The sequence below is a fragment of the Trachemys scripta genome, chromosome 1 (assembly GCF_013100865.1).
Source record: "Trachemys scripta elegans isolate TJP31775 chromosome 1, CAS_Tse_1.0, whole genome shotgun sequence".
Lineage (NCBI taxonomy): Eukaryota > Metazoa > Chordata > Testudines > Emydidae > Trachemys > Trachemys scripta.
The window spans coordinates 15,075,106-15,096,386 of NC_048298.1; the positions used below are offsets into that span (position 1 = coordinate 15,075,106).

The window sequence follows — 21,281 nt, forward strand, 5'->3', positions numbered from 1 at the left end:
CACCTCCCAAAGACAGTGCAAACGTACCCAAGGTGATCGGCACTTCTCAGGGTTTGGCCCATAGGAAGAATGTACATGCACACAATTACTAAAGCAGTGGCCGCTATGTAAAGGTGCCAAACTTTTAGTTTCTAGTCATACTGAGTTCACACGTAGCTGCATTATTATATACGGGTGAAGCTAGAAGTGGTCATATAAAAATGGTGAATATATGCATACAACCAACGTATCTCTTGTGAGTCTTACCAATGCGGTTACAACTTTATAATAATTTTAGTTCGTTTTTAGGATATTAAAAGTATGTCAACAAAAGCAATCGAAAGAGTATTTTAAACATTCCCTTGTAGTGCTGGTAATACACATAGCATAGCTCTGTGCTAATGCAGGAGAACGCGAGCGTGAAACTGATTGCAAATGGCAAAGGGAAGTGTGAAATCTGCTCTCACCGTAAAATCTCAGTGAGACACCAAAAGCCAGGGCAGAGCAGAAATGTCGAAATGTAAATTGGAGTTAAAAATTCTTTCTGTTTAGATCATCTGCCGTTTGACCAATATTTCAGAGAAGTGACTGTATGCCTGATTCCCGTCAGAGGTTACAGTATGTGGGTGAACATTTGGAGGAAGAAAAACTGTCGTTAAAACATAATGAACTGTACGTGGGATAAAGTTGTGTAAGAACGTGGTCAGTGAAGTGAAACCAGGATCACAAGGGATTCTAATGGCTAAAGTCACTTGGTTTATTACCCTATGGAAAAAAATGAACTTTTTAACCTGGAGCCTGTTCCTGCATCCCTTATTCCCCTTGACTTTACCTTACTTGTGTGAGGACTCCCATTAACTTATATACTATGAGGAATGATTTGTCTTTTGCTAATTGCTGTAAATCATAGTATTATAAACAGATTCTCTGGCTTGACCAACGTGACTCAATCCAAGTTCCAGACCAAGGGCATGTGCATAGGAGGAAATAGGTTACCAGGCCTTTGTTGTTAAAGTCTCTTGCACTGAGCCAGGACTTTGGCCAGATCTAGGGGTGTGTGTGAGAGCTCAGCGGCTGGCTGCACACATACTGTATACATGAGAAAAAGCAAAATCCAATGGACTGGGGAAAGCTGGGACCCAGGGCTCTGTGCTGATGGATTGAGGGACAATGATGATTAGGCTTGGCGAGGACGGGCAATGGACTCTGAGTGGTGAATGAGCTGTCCAGTTTACTCTGGAAAAGGAAAGAGACCCCACCAAGAGGCGGAATGTGTGGGTGTATTGGAGGGTAGGTCAGGTCTCACCCTAGAGAGGAGACCAAACTCTTGGCCAAAGGAAACAGTAGGCTCCCCAGCTGTTCCCTCCCCCATACTTCGCACATGAGCCCAGCCAGCCCATGAAAGAAGCAGTGGGTGGTGGGCATCTTCGGCTACATTTTTCAGGTTTTCAAGAAGGTTCAGTGTGCTGGGTCAGAGACAGAAATACTGGTGATCTGCCTGTGCCCCAGCCTAGGATTCTGAATTACAGTCTGGGACTCTTCAAACCTCTTCCGATGAGCTCAGAAAATGTTTAGCAGCTTTGCAGATTAGCTCTTGTTCAGCTGTGCACCAGTTACAGCTAGTTCCGGTGATGCAGCCCTGCTAAGAGAAATGGATAGGATCTCCAGGGGGGACCACAAATCAGAAAACGAAATCCATATTCCCTGCCATCATCAAATTACCAGGCTGCAGAAACTAAAGGAGTAGCAGATAAGAGAACTATCCTCCCACTGCCAGGTTTGTGGAGCCCGTTCTTTAAAGATAAACATGAAAGACTCACAAACAGAAAAGCAAATCAATCCCTCGCCCCAGGCTCAAACGGCCTTTCCTCCAACTAATTCCTATCTGCAGTGCTGAAAAGGCTGAGAGAGGCAGACAAAGAAGCTATGGTGGTGGTGGGGCGAGCGGTAAATGGGGTGCTGTGTCTACTCTGACACACCAACAGATTTTGTTTTCAATGCAATAACATAGGAGGAGGAAAACGTAATGCAGCACTTAGCACCTACATAGTGCTTAATATGTTTTGAGCGCTGTCCGGGCGCTGGGTCTGAATGCAGCCTTCCACAAATGGACAGCCCGTGCCTATACAGGACGAGAATCAGACCCTTTGGCGTTGGGTATTCCATGCAGACAGGATTTGCAGAATCAGGCCCAACGATTCCTTCTTGCTTATGGGCTCAATCCTGATCACCTTCCCCACACCAGCAGTCCCACAGGGCCCCGCTCTCCACTGCTTTACACCCTGGGTAGCCATTTACGCCTGTGCAAAAAGAGTGGAAGGTGGGTATAAGATGCTACCGTACCAAACTGGAAGCACTCTACACGTTGCACAGGTGCAAGCAGCTGCATAAGGTACACGTGGAGAATCAGGCGTACTGACTTCAGTGGGGCCGACTTGCGTGAGTAAGGCAAGCAGCATTTGGGTCTCAAACCTCTCCTTCAGGCTGGGGAGTAGTATTGTATCTATCTGACAGATGGGGAAACTGAGGCACAGAGTGGTTAAAGCGACTTGCCCAAGATCACATTGTAAGTCAATGGCAGAGCCAGGACTAGAACTCAAGCGGTCCTGGATTTCAGATCTGTTCGCTGGTAGCTAGCCAGGGCTGCCTCACAGTGGATGAGACAATTACATGGATAGACAGGTTACCAGTAAGCAAGGGAAGGGTGCTCCTTCAGGGCTTGCGTTGGAAGGGCTGGAAGCTTCTTCAAGTCAGTCTTTACAATTTCATTGCTGAAAGAGAGAGAGTTGAAAAGGGGGATCAGACTACAAGAAAACCACCACAATATCTGATATGACCCGACCCAGCTGGCTGGCTGCTATGGGTCTGCATCTGTTCCTCCTTAACGACATGCAGTGGGCTCTCCTTTCTTCCCTTTCTTTCTTTTAAAGGCAGCGTAGCAATGTTTTCCTCCAATACCACACTCGGAGCAGAATTGTCCCAGCTGGCTACGTTTATTCATCTCATATAATTGCCTTAAAATATAAATACCCCACAATGGTACAGTTTCACTGAGCAGCCCTGTTGGTAAATGCATATGGAGAGAGGAGCAGGCTGGAGAAATGGCTGCACAAGGCACCATTGTTTAAACAATTCCCGTCTGGTGCAAAATGTAGCTTTTTGTTGTCATAGCAACACAGGTTGCTTGTTAGCACATCACCACGGTGATCCACTCTTTGCACTGGTTCCTCACTGAGCAGGGGCCAATTTGAGGCCTATGTCCTATTATTCAAAACCCTCACTGGGATTGGACCCAGCCACCCGAGAGATTGGCTCCCCCCTCCACGACCTCCTCTGGTGGCTATGTCCCACTGGGACAATGAAGCTGCAGACCAATAGGGGGAGGCGGGTGAGCATGGGCGATGAAGTGAACGCAAGAACTGGAGCTCAACTGTGGAACTTACTTTTATAGAATCACAGTAATCCCTCCCCCCAAATAAATAAGAATGTTAAAAATATTCTATAAACCAATCAGGCTGCTTCCGCTTCTCCTACAGGTTGGGAAGGAAAAACAGAGCGAGAGCGTGAACACTTGTTATTTTTATTTTTATATGTAAAAGCCTCTCAGATACAATGGTAACAGGGGCAACATAAGACAGTCTGCGTGATGTGAAACGCCAGTTAATACGCTCACCGACTACCCTCTTAACAGCAATTTTTCCTTCCTGAATAAAATGCGAGTTTGCCATACGCTCTCCCCCCAAATATCATTTTCAGCATAATTATCTGAAGTTGCTCCTCCTCCTGTTGTGGGTTCTTGACACTCATGGAAACATCTGATATACAGACACTTGCACATAGCAATTTCTTCCTAGCCTGGGCTTTTCTTTGAAGTTAATTGGCATGCTGTTGAAAGGCGTCCAGCCGACAGCCTTGGAGACTGAAACTTTCTACACCCCTACAAAACAGGTACAGCGCAGGCCACAGCAGCACAGGCAATGTCATTCACTCCCCATGGCCCATTCAGTCTTCGGCCTCATTGTTGAGTTGTTATGTGGATGCTCCTCCATTGAGATATGGACTGAAACCACATTTTACTGAAGCGCATTTCAGATAGGCTAAATCATAGCCATTTTGTGGATGACTTTCAGTCCCTATGAAGATGGGCTAGGCGCACATCCATGACACAGAGGCGGGGGGGGGGGGGAAAGAACAATCACTAGGACAGTGATTGATGGTGAGATAGCAAGAAACCTCCCCTTGATTAATAACTAGGGATCTTATTCTCCTTCACACTCGTGTAAATCTGGAGTCTATTTAAGTCTATAGAGTTACACTGGTAAAACCAGTGTAAATGGGATCAGAATTGGCTAGAAGAAAGATACAGAGAGACATCATCTTCCTTTCCAAATGCAAACAGATGGACATCATACCAAAAGGACTGAAGGTAAAAAATCCATTATAATCTACATACCAGACAGACTATGCTGAGAGATTGTGCCACACACTCTCAAAGAAACTGCAGAACCACCTGATTAACATCCTATACAGCAAACAGGGAAAGATTAAGAATGAGCTCTCAAAACTGGAGACTCTCATAAAAAACCAACCTTCCACACAAACTTCCTCGTGGCTGGACTTTACAAAAACTAGACAAGCCATTTACAACACACACTTTGCTTCTCTACAAAGGAAAAAGGACACTAAACTATCTAACCTATTACATGCCACAACAGTGGTTCCCTTAACTCATCCAACAATATTGCTAATCTATCCAGCTATACCCTTAGCCCAGCAGAAGAATCTGTCCTATCTCGGGGCCTCTCCTTCTGCCCCTCCACCCCCCATGAACAAGATACCATTCTGTGGTGACCGAGAATCCTACTTTCGATGTCTCTGACTCGAGGAATATTTCCAACACACCTCTGAACAGCATAGTAACCCACAGAAACCTTCCTACCAACACTACAGAAAGAAGGATTCTGCGTAGACTCCTCCTGAAGGTCGAAACAACAGACTGGACTTCTACATAAAGTGCTTCCGCCGACGTGCATGGGCTGAAACTGTGGAAAAGCAGCATCACTTGCCCCATAACCTCAGCCATGCAGAACACAATGCCATCCACAGCCTCAGGAACAGCTCTGACATCATAATCAAACAGGCTGACAAAGGAGGTGCAGTCGTCATCTCGAATAAGTCGGAATATGAACGAGAGGCTGCTAGGCAGCTCTCTAACACCACATTCTACAGGCCATTACCCTCTGATCCCACTGAGGGTTACCAAAAGAAACTACACCATCTGCTCAAGAAACTCCCTGAAAAAGCACAGGAACAAATCTGCACAGACACACCCCTAGAACTCCGACCAGGGGTATTCTATCTGCTATCCAAGATCCATAAAACTGGAAATCCTGGACGCCCCATCATCTCAGGCATTGTCATCCTGACAGCAGGATTGTCTGGCTATGTAGACCCTCTCCTCTACGCCCTACGCTACCAGGACTCCCAGCTATCTTCGAGACACCACTGACTTCCTGAGGAAACTACAATCCATTGGTGATCTTCCAGAAAACACCATCCTGGCCACTATGGATGTAGAAGCCCTCTACAGTCTACACCTACATTCTACACAAAGATGGACTACAAGCCGTCAGGAACAGTATCCCCGATAATGTCACGGCAAACCTGGTGGCTGAACTTTGTGACTTTGTCACCACCCACAACTATTTCACATTTGGGGACAATGTATACCTTCAAGTCAGCGGCACTGCTATGGGTACCCGCATGGCCCCACAGTATGCCAAAATTTTTATGGCTGACTTAGAACAATGCTTCCTCAGCTCTCGTCCCCTAACGCCCCCACTCTATTTGCGCTACATTGATGACATCTTCATCATCTGGACCCATGGAAAAGAAGTCCTTGAGGAATTCCACCATGATTTCAACAATTTCCATCCCACCATCAACCTCAGCCTGGACCAATCCACACAAGAGATCCACTTCCTGGACACTACAGTGCTAATAAGCGATGGTCACAAACACCACCCTATACCGGAAACCTACTGACCGTTATACTTACCTATATGCCTCCAGCTTTCATCCAGACCACATCACACGATCCATTGTCTACAGCCAAGCTCTAAGATACAACCACATTTGCTCCAAACCCCCAGACAGAGACAAACACCTACAAGATCTCTATCAAGCGTTCTTAAAATTACAATACTCACCTGCTGAAGTGAAGAAACAGATTGACAGAGCCAGAAGAGTACCCAGAAGTCACCTACTACAGGACAGGCCCAACAAAGAAAGTAACAGAACGCCACTAGCCATCACCTTCAGCCCCCAACTAAAACCTCTCCAGCGCATCATCAAGGATCTACAACCTATCCTGAAGGACGATCCCTCACTCTCACAGACCTTGGGAGTCAGGCCAGTCCTCGCTTATAGACAGCCCCGCAACCTGAAGCAAATACTCACCAGCAACCACACACCACACAACAAAAACACTAACCCAGGAACTTATCCTTGCAACAAAGCCCATTGCCAACTCTGTCCACAAATCTATTCAAGGGACACCATCATAGAACCTAATCACATCAGCCACACCATAAGGGGCTCGTTCACCTGCACATCTACCAATGTGATATATGCCATCATGTGCCAGCAATGCCCCTCTGCCATGTTGTGACAATGCGGTTCTGGCGGAACCCAACTGAGAGTGCCAACTCAGGACAAATTGCTCAAATAGGGCAGTTACAGCCCAAGGCTGGGTTTTTTTCCACCTCTAAGGCAAACCAAACCAGCCAGACTAGGAGGACTTCGGTCTCACCCCACTGGCTAACCGCAAGTCTCGCAAGCAATCTCCTTAGATACTCCAGTTTCCCAGTACTCCCACCAGTGCCACTCGTTATGGGGACAAATGGTTATGAAAACCAATACCCCAGTAAAAGAAAAAAGGTTCTCCTGATCCCAAAGGACCAAGCCCCAGACCCAGGTCAATATACAAATCAGGTATTACCCACAAATCACGCTGCTGCCAATCCTTTAGAATCTAAAATCTAAAGGTTTATTCGTAAAAGGAAAAAGATAGAGATGAGAGTTAGGATTGGTTAAATGGAATCAATTACATACAGTAATGGCAAAGTTCTTGGTTCAGGCTTGCAGCAGCGATGGAATAAACTGCAGGTTCAAATCAAGTCTCTGGAATACATCCCCCGCTGGGATGGGTCCTCAGTCCTTTGTTCAAAGCTTCAGTTTGTAGCAAAGTTCCTCCAGAGGTATGAAGCAGGATTGAAGACCCGATGGAGATGAGGCATCAGCCTTATATAGTCTTTTCCAGGTGTAAGAACCTCTTTGTTCTTACTGTGGAAAATTACAGCAAAATGGAGTCTGGAGTCACATGGGCCAGTCCCTGCATACTTTGCTGAGTTACAAGGTGTATCTGCCTTCTCTCAATGGGTCCATTGTATAGCTGATGGTCCTTAATGGGCCATCAAGCAGGCTAGGCAGAGCTAATCTCAGCTTGTCTGGGATGTCACCCAGAAGCATAGCATAAGTTTGCCATACAGACAGTATAGAGCCAATATTCATAACTTCAACTACAAAAGTGATACACACATATAGACAGCATAATCATAACCAGTAAACCATAACCTTGTCCTAGACACCCCATTTGACCCCCTTTATACAAGATTTGGTGCCACTACAGGACCTTGGTTGCAACAATGATCTATACGGTCCCAGTTTATGTCAATAACGTCACACATGTACATTGGCCAAACAGGACAGTCTCTATGCAAAAGAATAAATGGACACAAATCAGACATCAAGAATTATAACATTCAAAAACCAGTCAGAGATCACTTCAACCTCCCTGGACACCCAATTACAGACCTAAAAGTCGCAATTCTTCAACAAAAAAACTTCAAAACCAGATTCCAACGAGAAACTGCAGAACTGGAATTAATTTGCAAACTGGACACTATTAAATTAGGCTTGAATAAAGACTAGGACTGGATGGGTCATTACACAAACTAAAAACTATTTCCCCATGTTAATTTCTCCCCTATTGTTACTCACACCTTCTTGTCAACTGTTTGAAATGGGCCATCCTGATTATCACTACAAAAGTTTTTTTTCTCCTGCTGATAATAGCCCACCTTAACTGATTTGCATCGTTACAGTTGGTATGGCAACCCCCATCTTTTCATGTTCTCTGTATATATATATCTTCCTACTGTATTTTCCACTCCATGCATCTGATGAAGTGGGTTTTAGCCCATGAAAGCTTATGCCCAAATAAATTTGTTAGTCTCTAAGGTGCCACAAGTACTCCTGTTCTTTTTGCTGATACAGACTAACAGGGATACCACTCTGAAATTTGTGATTAGTTAGTAAGGAAAAACTATAGTGATATTTAGATGCCATTTAGAACAGGCAAGAAACTTCATTCTGGAGCCTGGTGACCATCACAGGTGAAGTGACTTGATAATGAACTATCTCCGGTGAAAGACGAGAGTGTGATGCAACTGACACTGCTTTAGACCTGGTTAGCAAGCATTTTCCCACAGCATTTCTCCACTCACATACCACAGTGATAGACACTGCTTAAGAACCTAGATGGGTATGTCTAGACTAGAATTTGTGGTCATGTTTTAACTCATGTTAATTGCCAGGCTGAGCCAGAGGGTGAACCACAAATGTGTGTGTCCTGGAATAAACATTTGTGGAGTGTCTAGACTAGCATTTACAATCGAGTTAGTTAACTAGCAATCAATTAACTTGAGTTAAAACAGGACCACAAACTCTACTTGAGAAATCCCTATGAATAGCACAGAGTTTCTTGCAAAATGGGTTCTAGTTTCTCGTCTGGACAAAGATATGCTGGAAAGTACCCACAAGAAATTGCGAGGGCACAAAACAAGTGCAAACTAGTAAATGTGAGAATGCAAATGTACAGTGGCTAAAATATCAATATTTGCCTATATATATACTAAACTGTTTCCTCGTCTAAGTGTAAAGAAAAACTGTAGTATCTCAGATACCAATGTCAGATGACTTTTGGCAAATGCTGACCTTTTACGGGCTACCATTGTCTTGTACCCCATCATTCAGTTGTCAATCCTTCTTAAGAGCAAATGTTCAAAAATCATTCTGGTTTTTTACTTCTGCAGGAAACACATAACTGCACAAGTTTGAGATATTGCTCTATTCAGCATTATCTGCTGATCTGACCTCTATGCTCTGTGGCTGACAGAAGAGACAACCCAGATAACACCACCTTGCCACTTACATAATTCATTGTATTTGCTCAGACAGGTCAGTCTCCTCTACAGCAACTGCGCACTCAACCCTTGCCAACTTTGTTAACATTGTGAAAGACTTGAAAAAGTCAATTCTCCAAGAAGCAGCCAGCACCCACATTGTACCTCTGTGCAGGTAGATTCCATACAAGAAATTTGTCTGAATCCTGCTGTGACATTGCACCCCATAATGCTTTATAGATATATGCTTATGAGTGTAAATATGACATACACCTCTACCCCGATATAACGCTGTCCTCAGGAGCCAAAAAATCTTACCACGTTATAGGTGAAACTGTGTTATATCAAACTTGCTTTGATCTGCTGGAGCACGCAGCCCCGCCCCCCGGAGCGCTGCTTTACCGCGTTATATCCAAATTCGTGTTACATTGGGTCGTGTTATATCGGGGAAGAGGTGTAACTGGAATATGTTTTATGCTAGATATGCCATGTAACATATCTTTGCAAAGGTTATGTTCTACTGAATGTATGCATCCTATTCGTATGCATGTACCATTTTTATATCTGAAGTTATGAGTGTTAGCTCTATGCTTGTATTTAAAGTGTTTGCTGTAGGAAGCACCTAAGGCAGATTTGGTCATCATAGTATCAAGGGGTTATTCAAGTAATTGGGAGTACTTGGCTAACAATGGACCTTGACAGACGCCAATCCACATCTGAGCTTTCGTGGGAACGTTCAGGCTAACATGTGGGCAATAGCGTCTGCCTGTAGAGAACTGAGTCATGCGAGGACATGTGACTTGCCCATGTGATTCCAAAACTCCATCTTGTAGCTGTGATTCTACACGGGGGAGAGAGGGGTTTCCACCCACGAGAGAGACTATATAAGCTCCTGGAAACCCCTCCATTTTGTCTTCAGCTGGCTCAAGAGATAGCCTCTCCACCCCAAAGAGATGCCTGAAATAAACTGGAACAAAGGACAGTAACTACAGGGGTGTGAGTGATTGCTGGACCCAGATTAGGAGGAAGTCTAGTCTGTAAAAGAAGCTTATTGGAACATCTCTGAGGATGATTTACCCGCATTCAGTTTCTTACTGTATTAGGCTTAGACTTGCGTGTTTTATTTTATTTTGCTGGTAATTTACTTTGTTCTGTCTGTTATTACTTGGAACCACTTAAATCCTACTTTTTATATTTAATAAAATAACTTTTGACTTATTAATTCACCCAGAGCAAGTATTAATACCTGGGGGATCAAACAACTGTTCATATCGCTCTATCAGTGTTATAGAGGGCGAACAATTTATGAGTTTACCCTGTATAAGCTTTATACAGAGTAAAACGGATTTATTTAGGGTTTGGCTCCCATTAGGAACTGGGTGTCTGGGTGTTGGAGACAGAAGCACTTCTTAAGCTGTTTTCAGTTAAGCCTGCTGCTTTTGGGGGACGTGGTTCAGTTCTGGGTCTGTGTTTGTAGCAGGGTAGCGTGTCTGGCACAACTAGGCAGGGCACTTAAGTCCCAAGCTGCCAGGGAAAAGGGGCTTAGAGGTAGTCTCAGCACATCAGGTGGCAGTCCCAAGGGGGTTTCTGTGACTCAACCTGTCACATCTGCCATCAATAAAGAGAAGTCTGAGAAGTTTCCAAAAGATATTTGGGAAACAAAGGGAAGTGATTTCCAAAATGGGCCTTTCCAAGACCCAAACCAGAAAGTTGTCAAACAGGTGACAAGTCTAATAGTGATGAACTGCCCTTGAGCTGTTGGAGAAATCCCAGAACTGATAATGCCAGCCTGTGAAAGGATGAACTAATCCTGTGAACTCTGGTGCTTCCCTTGATAAGGGATATAACTGCACCATGGCAAAAAGTCTTCTAAGGATCAGAGGAAAAGCAGAAGTCATTCATAGTCAGATTGGATGGGGTGGCCTTCACGGACAATATCAACATAGCGTGGTTTAAATGTAAATGTTACCTTCGGTGGCAGAGTGTTCCTGTTTCACAGAATGGGTCTATCACCATCAGCGATAGTTCAAGCTCCCTCACACCACCCTGCCAAGTGAAGCTCAAAGGATCACCTCCTGGGCTGAGACAGTAGTTCAGATTCCATGGCCCATTCGATCCTTAGGGTTCTGTTGAGACTGCCGTAGTACTGCTTTTTATTGGGAGGCCACTCGTCTTAAGAGAAATAAACTGAGAATCCCAAACAGCCATCACGACTAATACCTGACTGAGGGTGGATTTAACTTGTGATTTACAGGTGAAAGGCTGCCTAATATATAATTAGCAAGTCCCCCGAGCAATTTGGTCACCTAGTTATGATGATTAATTATAATTATACTATATTAAGGAAAAGATTGAATAACAAATGAACATAGATTATAAAAAGTCCATCTACAGGTCAGCTAAGGGGTGTGTGTGAGGGAAAGCGAATATGGTATGGCTGACTGGTCTAAGCACAGACTTGGAGCCAGGAACTCCCCAGCTCTAATCTTGGTTCTGATACTGACTGCCTCCTTAGGCAAGTCAATGAAACCCTCAGCCTCAACCTCCCCATTGGTACAGTACATTACAAATAACAGTGTCTACCTACCTCAGGGTGGCTTTGCAAAAATTAAACGTTTACAAGCTGCTCTAGGGTGACCAGACGAGAGACGTGAAATATCGGGACGAGGGAGGGAGGGGGTGCTGGCAGAGCAACAAAAACAAAAAAAAACAAGAGCCAGCGGCGGAGGAAAAAACAAAAACAAAAGCAAAAAAACCCAAAAAACCAATAGCCACCGGAGCATAGGAAAAATTGGTGGGGGCTGAGCACCCACCAGCAGCTCGCCTCCGCCTCCCCTGAGCAGGCTGCCGCGTCCTGCTTCTCCCCCCTCCTTCCAGCACTTGCACCGCCATACAGCTGATTAGTGCAAGCCTGGGAGGGAGGGGGGAGGAGGAGGAATGCGGCGTGCTTGGGGAAGAGGCAGGGCCAGGGCGGGGATTTGGGGAAGGATCCAATGGAGCAGTGAGGGGGCGGGACACGGGCGGGAATTTGGGGAGGGATCCAATGGGGGAGGAAGGGGGCGGAGTTGGGGCAGGGCGAGGGGTGCGAGCCCCTCCGCCTGTGCTCTGGAGGGCAAAATATCGGGACAATTCAGGTAAATATCGGGACAGTCCCGATAAAATCGGGACGTCTGGTCACCCTAAGTTGCTCAGCAAATGAAACATTAAATACTGCTAGTCCTGCAATTAATTTTGAGCTAGGTTACTTGTGCCATCTGCTCTCAGCAAATTCAGAAACTTTCTGCTACATGTAATATCAACCATCAATTACAAAAGAAACTGCAGGCTAAATCTCCCTATTCTTATCAGTCTAATAATTATCTCCATTGAATAAAAGGGGAGGAATGTGCTCTGATACCGGGGCAGAAAAGGTGCCATTACAGGAGCAAGGTCTTATGATCACTATTGTTATGGTGCAATAGGAACGGCTGCATGTTGGCTCCTGTCATTCTTAAACCCGAATTGCATAAATGCTGTTTTATGACACAGGATGAAAATTAAGCATATAATTGTTTTTGAGATTACAATATGCACAAACATGTATATTATTTTAAAATGTCATTTAGTAGCAAATTAGCCCTCTACCTTGCTTCCCTGGATGTTGTCACTATTCAGTGTTTTGCGATGGGATACTCTTGTACTTTTCTCCCCATGCATCATGATTCCTGACTCAAAAGAGCTAACAAAGATGAACTGGTTTTGGAGCTATTTAAAAAGACTGGGGTTTTTTACTTTTTTTTTTTTTACCAAGCTGGGGGACAAGTACTCTATGTGAGGGGTGGCTAGCTTTCTTGGCATTGTTGTTTAAGATCTAAAATCCTAACCCTCCATTAAACCAAAGGCAACGTGAGTTTCCCATTGAATTCAATAGGCACTGTCTCAGGCCCCGAATCAGGTAGGATTAAATTGGGGGGAAAGTTCAAACACTAGCAATATGCTCAGTTCTGCCAGGGAAAATGATCCGCAGCAGTGCAGTATGTTTCAGATGAAGTATTCAATACTTTCATAGATACCACAGGCCATAGAACTTCCCCAGAATAATTCTGAGAGCAGATCTTTTAGAAAAACATCCACATTTGATTTTTAAATGTCCAATGATGGAAAAATCCATGACGACCCTTGGTAAATTGTTCCAGTGGTTAATTACCCTGACAGTTAAAAGTGTACCCCTTAAATCCAGCCTGAATTTCTCTAGTTTCAACTTCCAACCATTGGATTGTGTTACACCTTTCTCTGCTAGATTGAAGAGCCCACTAGCAAATATTTGTTCCCCATGTTGGTATTTATAGACTGTGACCAAGTCATCCCTTAATCTTCTCTTCGTTAAATTAAATAGAGTTTCTTGAGCCTATCCCTATAAGACATGTTTTCTAATCCTTTAATCACTCCCGTGGCTCTTCTCTGAATCTTCTCCTGTTTATCAACATCCTTCTTGAATTGTGGCCACCAGAACTGGATACGTTATTCCAGCAGATTTTGCATCAGTGCCAAATATAGAGGTAAAATAACCTCTCTACTCCTAGTTGAGATTCCCCCGTTTATACGTTCTAGGATTGCATTAGTCCTTTAGCCCCAATGTCAGTCTTGGAGTTTATCCACCACGATCCTCATACCTTTTTCAGAGTCACTTTTTCCCAGGATAGAGTCGCCCATCCCGTAAATATGGCCCGTGTTCTTTGTTCCCAGATGAATACATTTACATTTAGCCGTATTAAAATGCATTTTGTTTGCTTGCATCCAGCTTACCAACCGAGCCAGATCGCTCTTGTATCACTGACCTATCTTCATTATTTACCACTCCTCCAAGTTTTGTGTCATCTGCAAAGATTACCAGTGATGACTTCATGTTTTCTTCCAGGTCATTAAAATAGCGTAGGGCCGAGAACTGATTCCTGTGAAACCCCACTGGAAACACACCTGCCTGATGATGATTCCTCGTTTACAGTTATATTTTGAGACCTATTTCATCTCTTAGCCACATTTTAATCCATTTAATATGTGTCAAGTTAATTTCATAACATTCTAGTTTTTTAATCAAAATGTCATGCATACCAAGTCAAACTCCCTACAGAAGTCTATTACATCAACACTTTTACCTTTATCAACCAAATTTGTAATCTCATGAAAAAAAAAAGATATCAGATTAGTTTGACAAGATCTATTTTTCATAAACTCATGTTGATTGGCATTAATTATATTACCCTCCTTTCATTTTTTATTGAGTCCCATACCATCTGCACCAGTATTTTGCCTGGAATCAATGTCAGGCTAACAGGCCTATAATTACCCAGGCCTATAATTACCCAGGTCACACCATTTACCCTTTTAAAATATTGGCACAGCATTACCTTTCTTCCGGTCTTCTGAACTACCCCAGCATTTCCCAGTGTCCTACCCAGAGGCGCCCGGAGGGAGGCAGTCTGTGAGATTTAGGACTGGGTTTATCAAAGGGTCTAAGCACAGGCGCTGAGTTTCTAATCTGCTGGGGGGTGCTCCCTCTTGCTCTGCCCAGGCCCTGCCCCCACTCCATCCCTTCCCCAAAGCCCCACCCAGCTCCTTCCCACCCCCGCTCTGCCCCTTCCCTGCTCAGTTCCACCGCCTCCCCCGAGCACGCTGCGCCCTTGCTCCTTCCCCTCTCCCCCAGCGCCTCCTGACACCGCAAAACAGATGATCCAGGGCAGGCAGTAGATGCTGGGAGGGACGGGAAGGCACTGATCAGTGGGGCCTACTGGTGGGCGGGAGGTGCTGGAAGGGGAGGTTCTGATAGGGGGACTGCCAGTGGGTGCTCAGCACCCACAATTTTTTTCCCCATGGGTGCTCCAGCCTTGGAATAGGTGCCTATAGGCAGGTCTTCACTACCCGCAAGATCAGCGGGTAGTGATCGATCTATCGGGGATCGATTTATTGCGTCTAGTGTAGACGCGATAAAATCGATCCCCGATTACACTCCCTGTCGACTCCGGAACTCCAGCTCGTGAGAGGCGAAAGCAGAGTCAATGGGGGAGTGGCAGCGGTTGACTCGCCGCTGTCCTCACGGCCAGGTAAGTCGACCTAAGATACGCCGACTTTAGCTACGCTATTCGTGTAGCTGAAGTCGGCGTATCTTAGGTCGACCCCCCCCACAGTGTAGACCAGGGCTATGAGTCTAAGAGAATTCAAGGCCTGAAGTCAATAGACATTTTGCCACCTACTTCAAAAAGTACAGAATCAAGAGCTAAGTGTCCATCTCCTATTGAAAGTCAATAGGATTTGGGCACCTCATTCCCATAGGCTCCTTTAGAAATCCAAGCCTAAATGTATAATTTTTCAGTCCAAACAACCATAGCCTTTGGTTACCCCTCCAAAACAAAGGTGAATAATCAATTTCCCTTAACATACAAAGGGCTTTAACTTCATTTTTAAAACCCAGCTCAGTAGTACAATCTCTGCAATTCTGCCTCTAAAGCCATGTGAACTTGTTGGAAAATTCTTGAAACCCAATCGGCAGTAGCAGGAAAAACTCCATCTAAAGGGATATTCAGGAAAATGACACAATAATGCTGCTATTGACTCCACGGCTCTTGATAATTACTGTCGAACTCTGCTTGGAATCTAAAGAATTGGATAAGACTGATGATAGCAAACACTGGGCCTTATAAGGCTTATTTTTTTCTCTCTCCCGCAACATGGGTTTCCATCCCAGGGTTGCCGATGCACTGTGTTTTGGCTATGGCGACACTAGAGAGCTTATAGCACGGCACACAAGCGTCTTTATGTGTTTCTAATGTGGGAAAATAGGCACCATCTGTGACCATTTACATTTACATATTTAATTTTACATTGGGTGATAATCTTTTCTACATTTATAGTTGGGGAAAAGTTCAGAAGGAGAGTCGGGGACGTCAGAATCTGAGGGAGCGCGCTGAGGGGTGGCGCTGCAGCGTGGCTGCTGTCTTTTGTATAGACACGGTGCTAGCAGACAGACCTCCGCTGACTGCAGCTTTTGGTGTATGATATTCTGCTACTGAATAGCCATTGAGCAGGGCCCTGCCCCCAAGCCACACAGAAGTGTAGGTTGGCAGAGGGGCGGAGCTTCCTGTCCCCTGAAATTTTTAACAGTTAGGTCACAAAGACTGTCTGTCAGCAAACTCACTACAGTACCAACATTTCCTTCAGTGAAGCCACTCTTACCCACTGCAGACATTGGCTGTCTGGCCAGCCCGTCAAAGCAAGGGCAAACCAGAGTGCGTCTCTGCCCCTGGAACCAATTTCCACCCAAGGTTTCAATCGGTTCCAGGCTTACGTAGCCATCTGCTTTGCTTTGAATGATGATGGTTGCACATCTCCTGTAACTCATTCAGAATGCATCTCAGCCACACACGGCTGCCTCCACTCGAATCAAAGGCTGTGTCTACACTACCACTTATGTCGGTATAACTTATGTCACTCCGGGCACAGGTGCTGACTTTTCTTTTTCCAGGTGGGTGCTCCACCCTCACTCTGCCCTGAGGCCCCACTTTGCTTGCTGTGGGGGGAATCAGCGAGGCCTGTCAAAGTATGGCTCGAGCCTGCACTCAGGTGGAGCTGCAAATTGTCAATCAGCCTAGACCAGGGGTTGGCAACGTTCGGCACGCGGCTCACCAGGGTAAGCACCCTAGCGGGCCGGCCCAGTTTATTTACCTGCTGACGCGGCAGGTTCGGCCGATTGCGGCCCCCATTGGCCGTGGTTCGCCATCCCGGCCCAATGGGGGGCGGCGGGAAGCCACGGCCAGCACATCCCTCGGCCCGCGCCGCTTCCCGCCGCCCTCATTGGCCCGGCGAACCGCGGCGAGTGGGGGCCGCGATTGGCCGAACTTGCCGCGTCAGCAGGTAAATAAACTGGCCCAGCTCGCTAGAGTGCTTACCCTGGCGAGCCGCGTGCTGAACGTTGCCGACCCCTGGCCTAGGCTCTGGTTCAGAGCAGAGCAGCAAGCACTGTCCCTTAGCTCAGGCCTGCACTCAGGCGGAGCAGCAAATAGGCATGTAGCCCAGGCTCTGGTTCAGAGCTGGGCGGTAAACAAAGTCACTCATCTCCAACCTGCACTCAGGTGGGGCTGCAAGCAGTTAATGAGCCCAGGCTCTGGTTCAGAGCTGGGCGGGAAACAAAGACACTCAGCCTGGGCCTGCAACCAAAGTCAGTTAACTCAGGCTTTCATTCAGCTAGCCTGAGGGAGTGGGAGACTGTCACCCACCGTTTGGGTGGCAGGGGGGGATGCAGGCCTTCCCACTCCACTGCGTCCCGGCTCAGGGGCCTAAGGGTGGCGGAGGGGTCTGCCACTGCGTCAGTGGGGATCCAAGCCGCAACACGCTGACTCACTCTCTGCCAGCGTTGCAGCCAAACAGGGGTCTGCTGCCCCTGGGCCACTTCCACACTCCCCCTCCAAGGATACCTGCTGATCCGGTGAGGTAAGATGATCAGCGGGGGGCCTCAGTTGCCAGCAGTAGCTCTGCCGGGGTTGGGCCAGCCGGTGGTCTGAGACAGTCGTCTGTCTCCTGCGCAGCCGGGTCATCCAGAGGTCCAGGTTGTCCAGGCCAGTCATCTGCCACCCCTGGGGTCAGGTCAGTCCAGGGTCCAGGCGGTCTGGACCAATCGTCTGCACTCTGCGGGCCTGCTGCCACCTCCCAGCACGAGAGCTCAGAGGAAACATCTGTCCCCTCCAGTGGCTAGGCCACGACTGAGCTTCTCGGTCCCGCCTTTATACTTCCGGCCCCGCCGTTGGTGTCCAGGGGGCGGAGCTAGGGGTAGGGCTCCGCTCACGAGGGTTGGAGCCCCCTCTTCCTCTGTGTCTAGGGAGGGCCCGTTCACCTCACTTCAATCCCCCAGCACTGGACAACTCATCTTCCCCAAGACCTGCAGCAGGAGCAGCCATCCTGGGAGAGGTGACAATTGATCAGGTAAGAATGGCAGAAAGTTGCCACCTGGATTTTGTGAGGTCACCTCTGATTTCCATGGGGGTTTGCACATTCCCAAATAACTTTAAGAATGCACAAAACCTTATCACCATGTGATGTCACCTCTCAGGATGATGAAGTTTTGATGTCATCATGCCTACATCACACTGTGCTGATGCCAAGCTGTGATGTAAAGATCAAAGCATCAAAGGGCTAGATATCACACCACGCTAGTCCCCACAGGCAGGAATTCTGCAACAAGTGCTTTCGTGGGAATTCTCCCTTCCTTAAAGTTAAGCACCCGCTTAAGTGCTTTGCTGGATTGGGGCCAAAGAGACACCATTAGTCTCCTTAGCGGTAAATCTGACACTGCTTTCAGGCAATACGTTTGCTGAAATTTTCCATTTTCCTTCTAAACATGCATCTCTTAGATAGCTTTGTTTCTGCAGAAAGCAGAGTTCAATAGTGCAGCCTTCATGAAATTTATGCTGTCATTTGCAAGATATAATCTTTAAATCTCAGTAACAAAGACGCTCTGTAACTGCAAAGCTTCTCTGTATCAGACAATAGCAAATTCTATTAGCAACAACATTTCAACAATGATTAACCTCAAACGCAGATAGGTAACAACAGGAGCCACCTTCAGCCCTGGCATACGTAGGTACAACTCCTATTGTCTACAAACAAAAGTTACTCCTGCTTGCATCTGGATGCATTTATCCCTAAGACTTCAAGTTCATACATTGCTGTGTTGGTGAAACCCGTAAGCACAAATCTCAGTGGGTGAAATCCTGGCTCAAAGGCAAAACTCTCATTGACTTCAGTAGCGTCAGGATTTCACCCAATAAGTAAACCCTCTCTAGTGAATGTGAAGGGCTCATGAAAGGTGCGGGATGGATGTCCCTGGAGAAAGGGCATAAAGCAGTGCAAGCTTCTCCTACCCTGCTCCTACAACATGCCTCAAACCCAGCCTACAGGCATGCAGGTCAGTCTCCAAAGCCCATTCATATCTTGCCCTCTGTATCATGAGACCGCCAACAGGGTGCCAGTTATAATGGTGGGGTTTGGAAAGCAGATACTACACTGAGACCATCAAACTCACAGAGACCACCACGCAATGAAAACTTTCATTCACTTATCAAAATTAGATGGCTATGCAGGGAGCATACTTCGCAGTAGTGTGGCTTACTGGATTGTGCACTAGAAATGGACTCAGGAGACCTGGGTTCTACTCCTAGCTGTGGCTTACTGGGTGACCTTGGGCAAATCATTGCCACACTCTATGCCTCAGTTTCCCCATCTGAGAAATGGGGATCCTGAGACCCTTTTTAAAGTGCTTTGAGATCTACAGATGAAAAGCACCTTATAAAATCTAGGTACACCTCTACCTCGATACAACGCTGTCCTCGGGAGCCAAAAAATCTTACCGCGTTATAGATGAAACTGCGTTATATCTGAATTCGTGTTATATCGGGTCACGTTATATCGAGGTAGAGATGTACTACCTTCACCCTGACATGGAGGGCCATTTAGCCCCACCTATGGTAGGGTTTTGTGTGATGTTGAAACCTGACCAACTCATTTGATACAGAGCAATGAACAGCCTTCAGTTGGTGAAAACTTTCCACGGCTACTTCCAGCTCTGCAATTGGACTTGGACACCTAAAAATGAAAGGTTCTACATCCAATCCCCTGAACCACTTCACCCAATCTTTCTGTCTTTAACCTTATTCAAGTCCAGCCTGTGCATGTTTTTTATGTACAGGATACTCTGCAGTTCATAACCCTGCGTGTGCTGGAGGACGTGGTTATCATGGGGTTTGATTGAACTGGGAAAGCGTCCCTCACTTGACAATGTGTTTTAAATCAGCCTGCATGATAAAATTGCTGAATGTCTCTCCTAGCTACCTAACTAAATGGCACTGCTGATAACCACGCTGCTCTGAAATAGTTGGACTTGAGAAATAAAGCAAGATCAGGCTTGTGTCTCCTTGTCACAGACATGTCAGGATTTCACAAGCCGACTGGGACTCTGAAAAATGATAGGGCAGAACCAGAGTTTCTTTTTGCTGAGCGTCATCTCACATTCCTGGTTGTTGCAGGGCGAGGTTACAATGTTTGCAATGCACGTTCCATCTTTCCAGTTTAAAAAAAAATTAAGTTTATGTTAGTGCTGCTTAAAAGTCCTAGTCTGCCAGAGCTGGAGAATGAAGTCTTGTTTTATCTGGTCCTCTGTTTAGTCACAATCTTCTGTTCATCCCCAGTAGCCCTGTGAGCATTCTACCAATGCACCTCTGCCTTGACTGGAGGGACCTTCTCTTGGGGCTGCATCCCTGCCCATCCATTTGCTGGCTTTCCTTCTGAGATCAGCTGCAAGGATGATTGATGGTGGTTCTCCAGCTGCAGTTCAGTTTGAGAGCAATACAGTGTAATCTATGGTGGGGTTTGTTTTTGTAACATGGACCTAGGTCTGCTAAGTATCAGAGTGAGAGCATCCATGGATTTTACACAGGGCACTGAACAGCCATCAGATGATAATGACTTTTGGTCACTACTGACCTGGACCTGACCTAACTCAGATGCTGTATATTTATTAACAATCCCTTGAGCCATCTAACCCCAGCCACCGGTGAATTTTTTAGCACTTCTGAAAATCAGGCTCAAACTCAGAGGTCCCCCCATTCAGAGGCCACCTAATGCCAGTTAATGAGAGAATTTTAACATCAAGTCCTGCTGGACATGTGATATTACAACAATGATTGTGGGGGAGTCATTTCCTCAGCAATTTCCTTCGGCAGGCTACGCTGTTTCCTGAACTTCACAAACACATCAAGAAATTCACAAACAATGTAGTCACAAACAATACTGTTTTCAATATGTGGCCTGGGCCAGGGCTGCATTTTGGACCTAAGTTATTACAGGAAACATGATGTCTAGGCTAACAACAGTGTGAAGAGTTCCCCATTGCAATATAGTTATAAACTGTCACATCAGTCTTCCAGCAGATGTAATCAATTTCACAGTCAGAACAAATAATGGCATTGAGAGAACTTCCAACAAACTTACCTTGCAAAATCTCCTTTCGCCTCCTGTAAAAAGATGGAAAAA

The 21,281-nt window shown here is 45.9% G+C and overlaps 1 protein-coding gene across 9 annotated transcripts in view; it reads right to left on the reverse strand.

Moving 5' to 3' along the window:
• The window catches only part of FRMD4A (FERM domain containing 4A), a 552,359-nt gene that overhangs the window by 78,808 nt on the left and 452,270 nt on the right, over positions 1-21,281 (reverse strand). For all 9 annotated transcript variants that reach the window (XM_034765163.1, XM_034765172.1, XM_034765181.1 and 6 more), the window contains 2 exons: positions 21,240-21,262; positions 2,667-2,750 (listed from right to left, as the gene is read on the reverse strand). In XM_034765163.1, the coding sequence (XP_034621054.1) occupies positions 2,667-2,750; positions 21,240-21,262 (107 nt within the window). The remainder of the gene's footprint in view (positions 1-2,666; positions 2,751-21,239; positions 21,263-21,281) is intronic.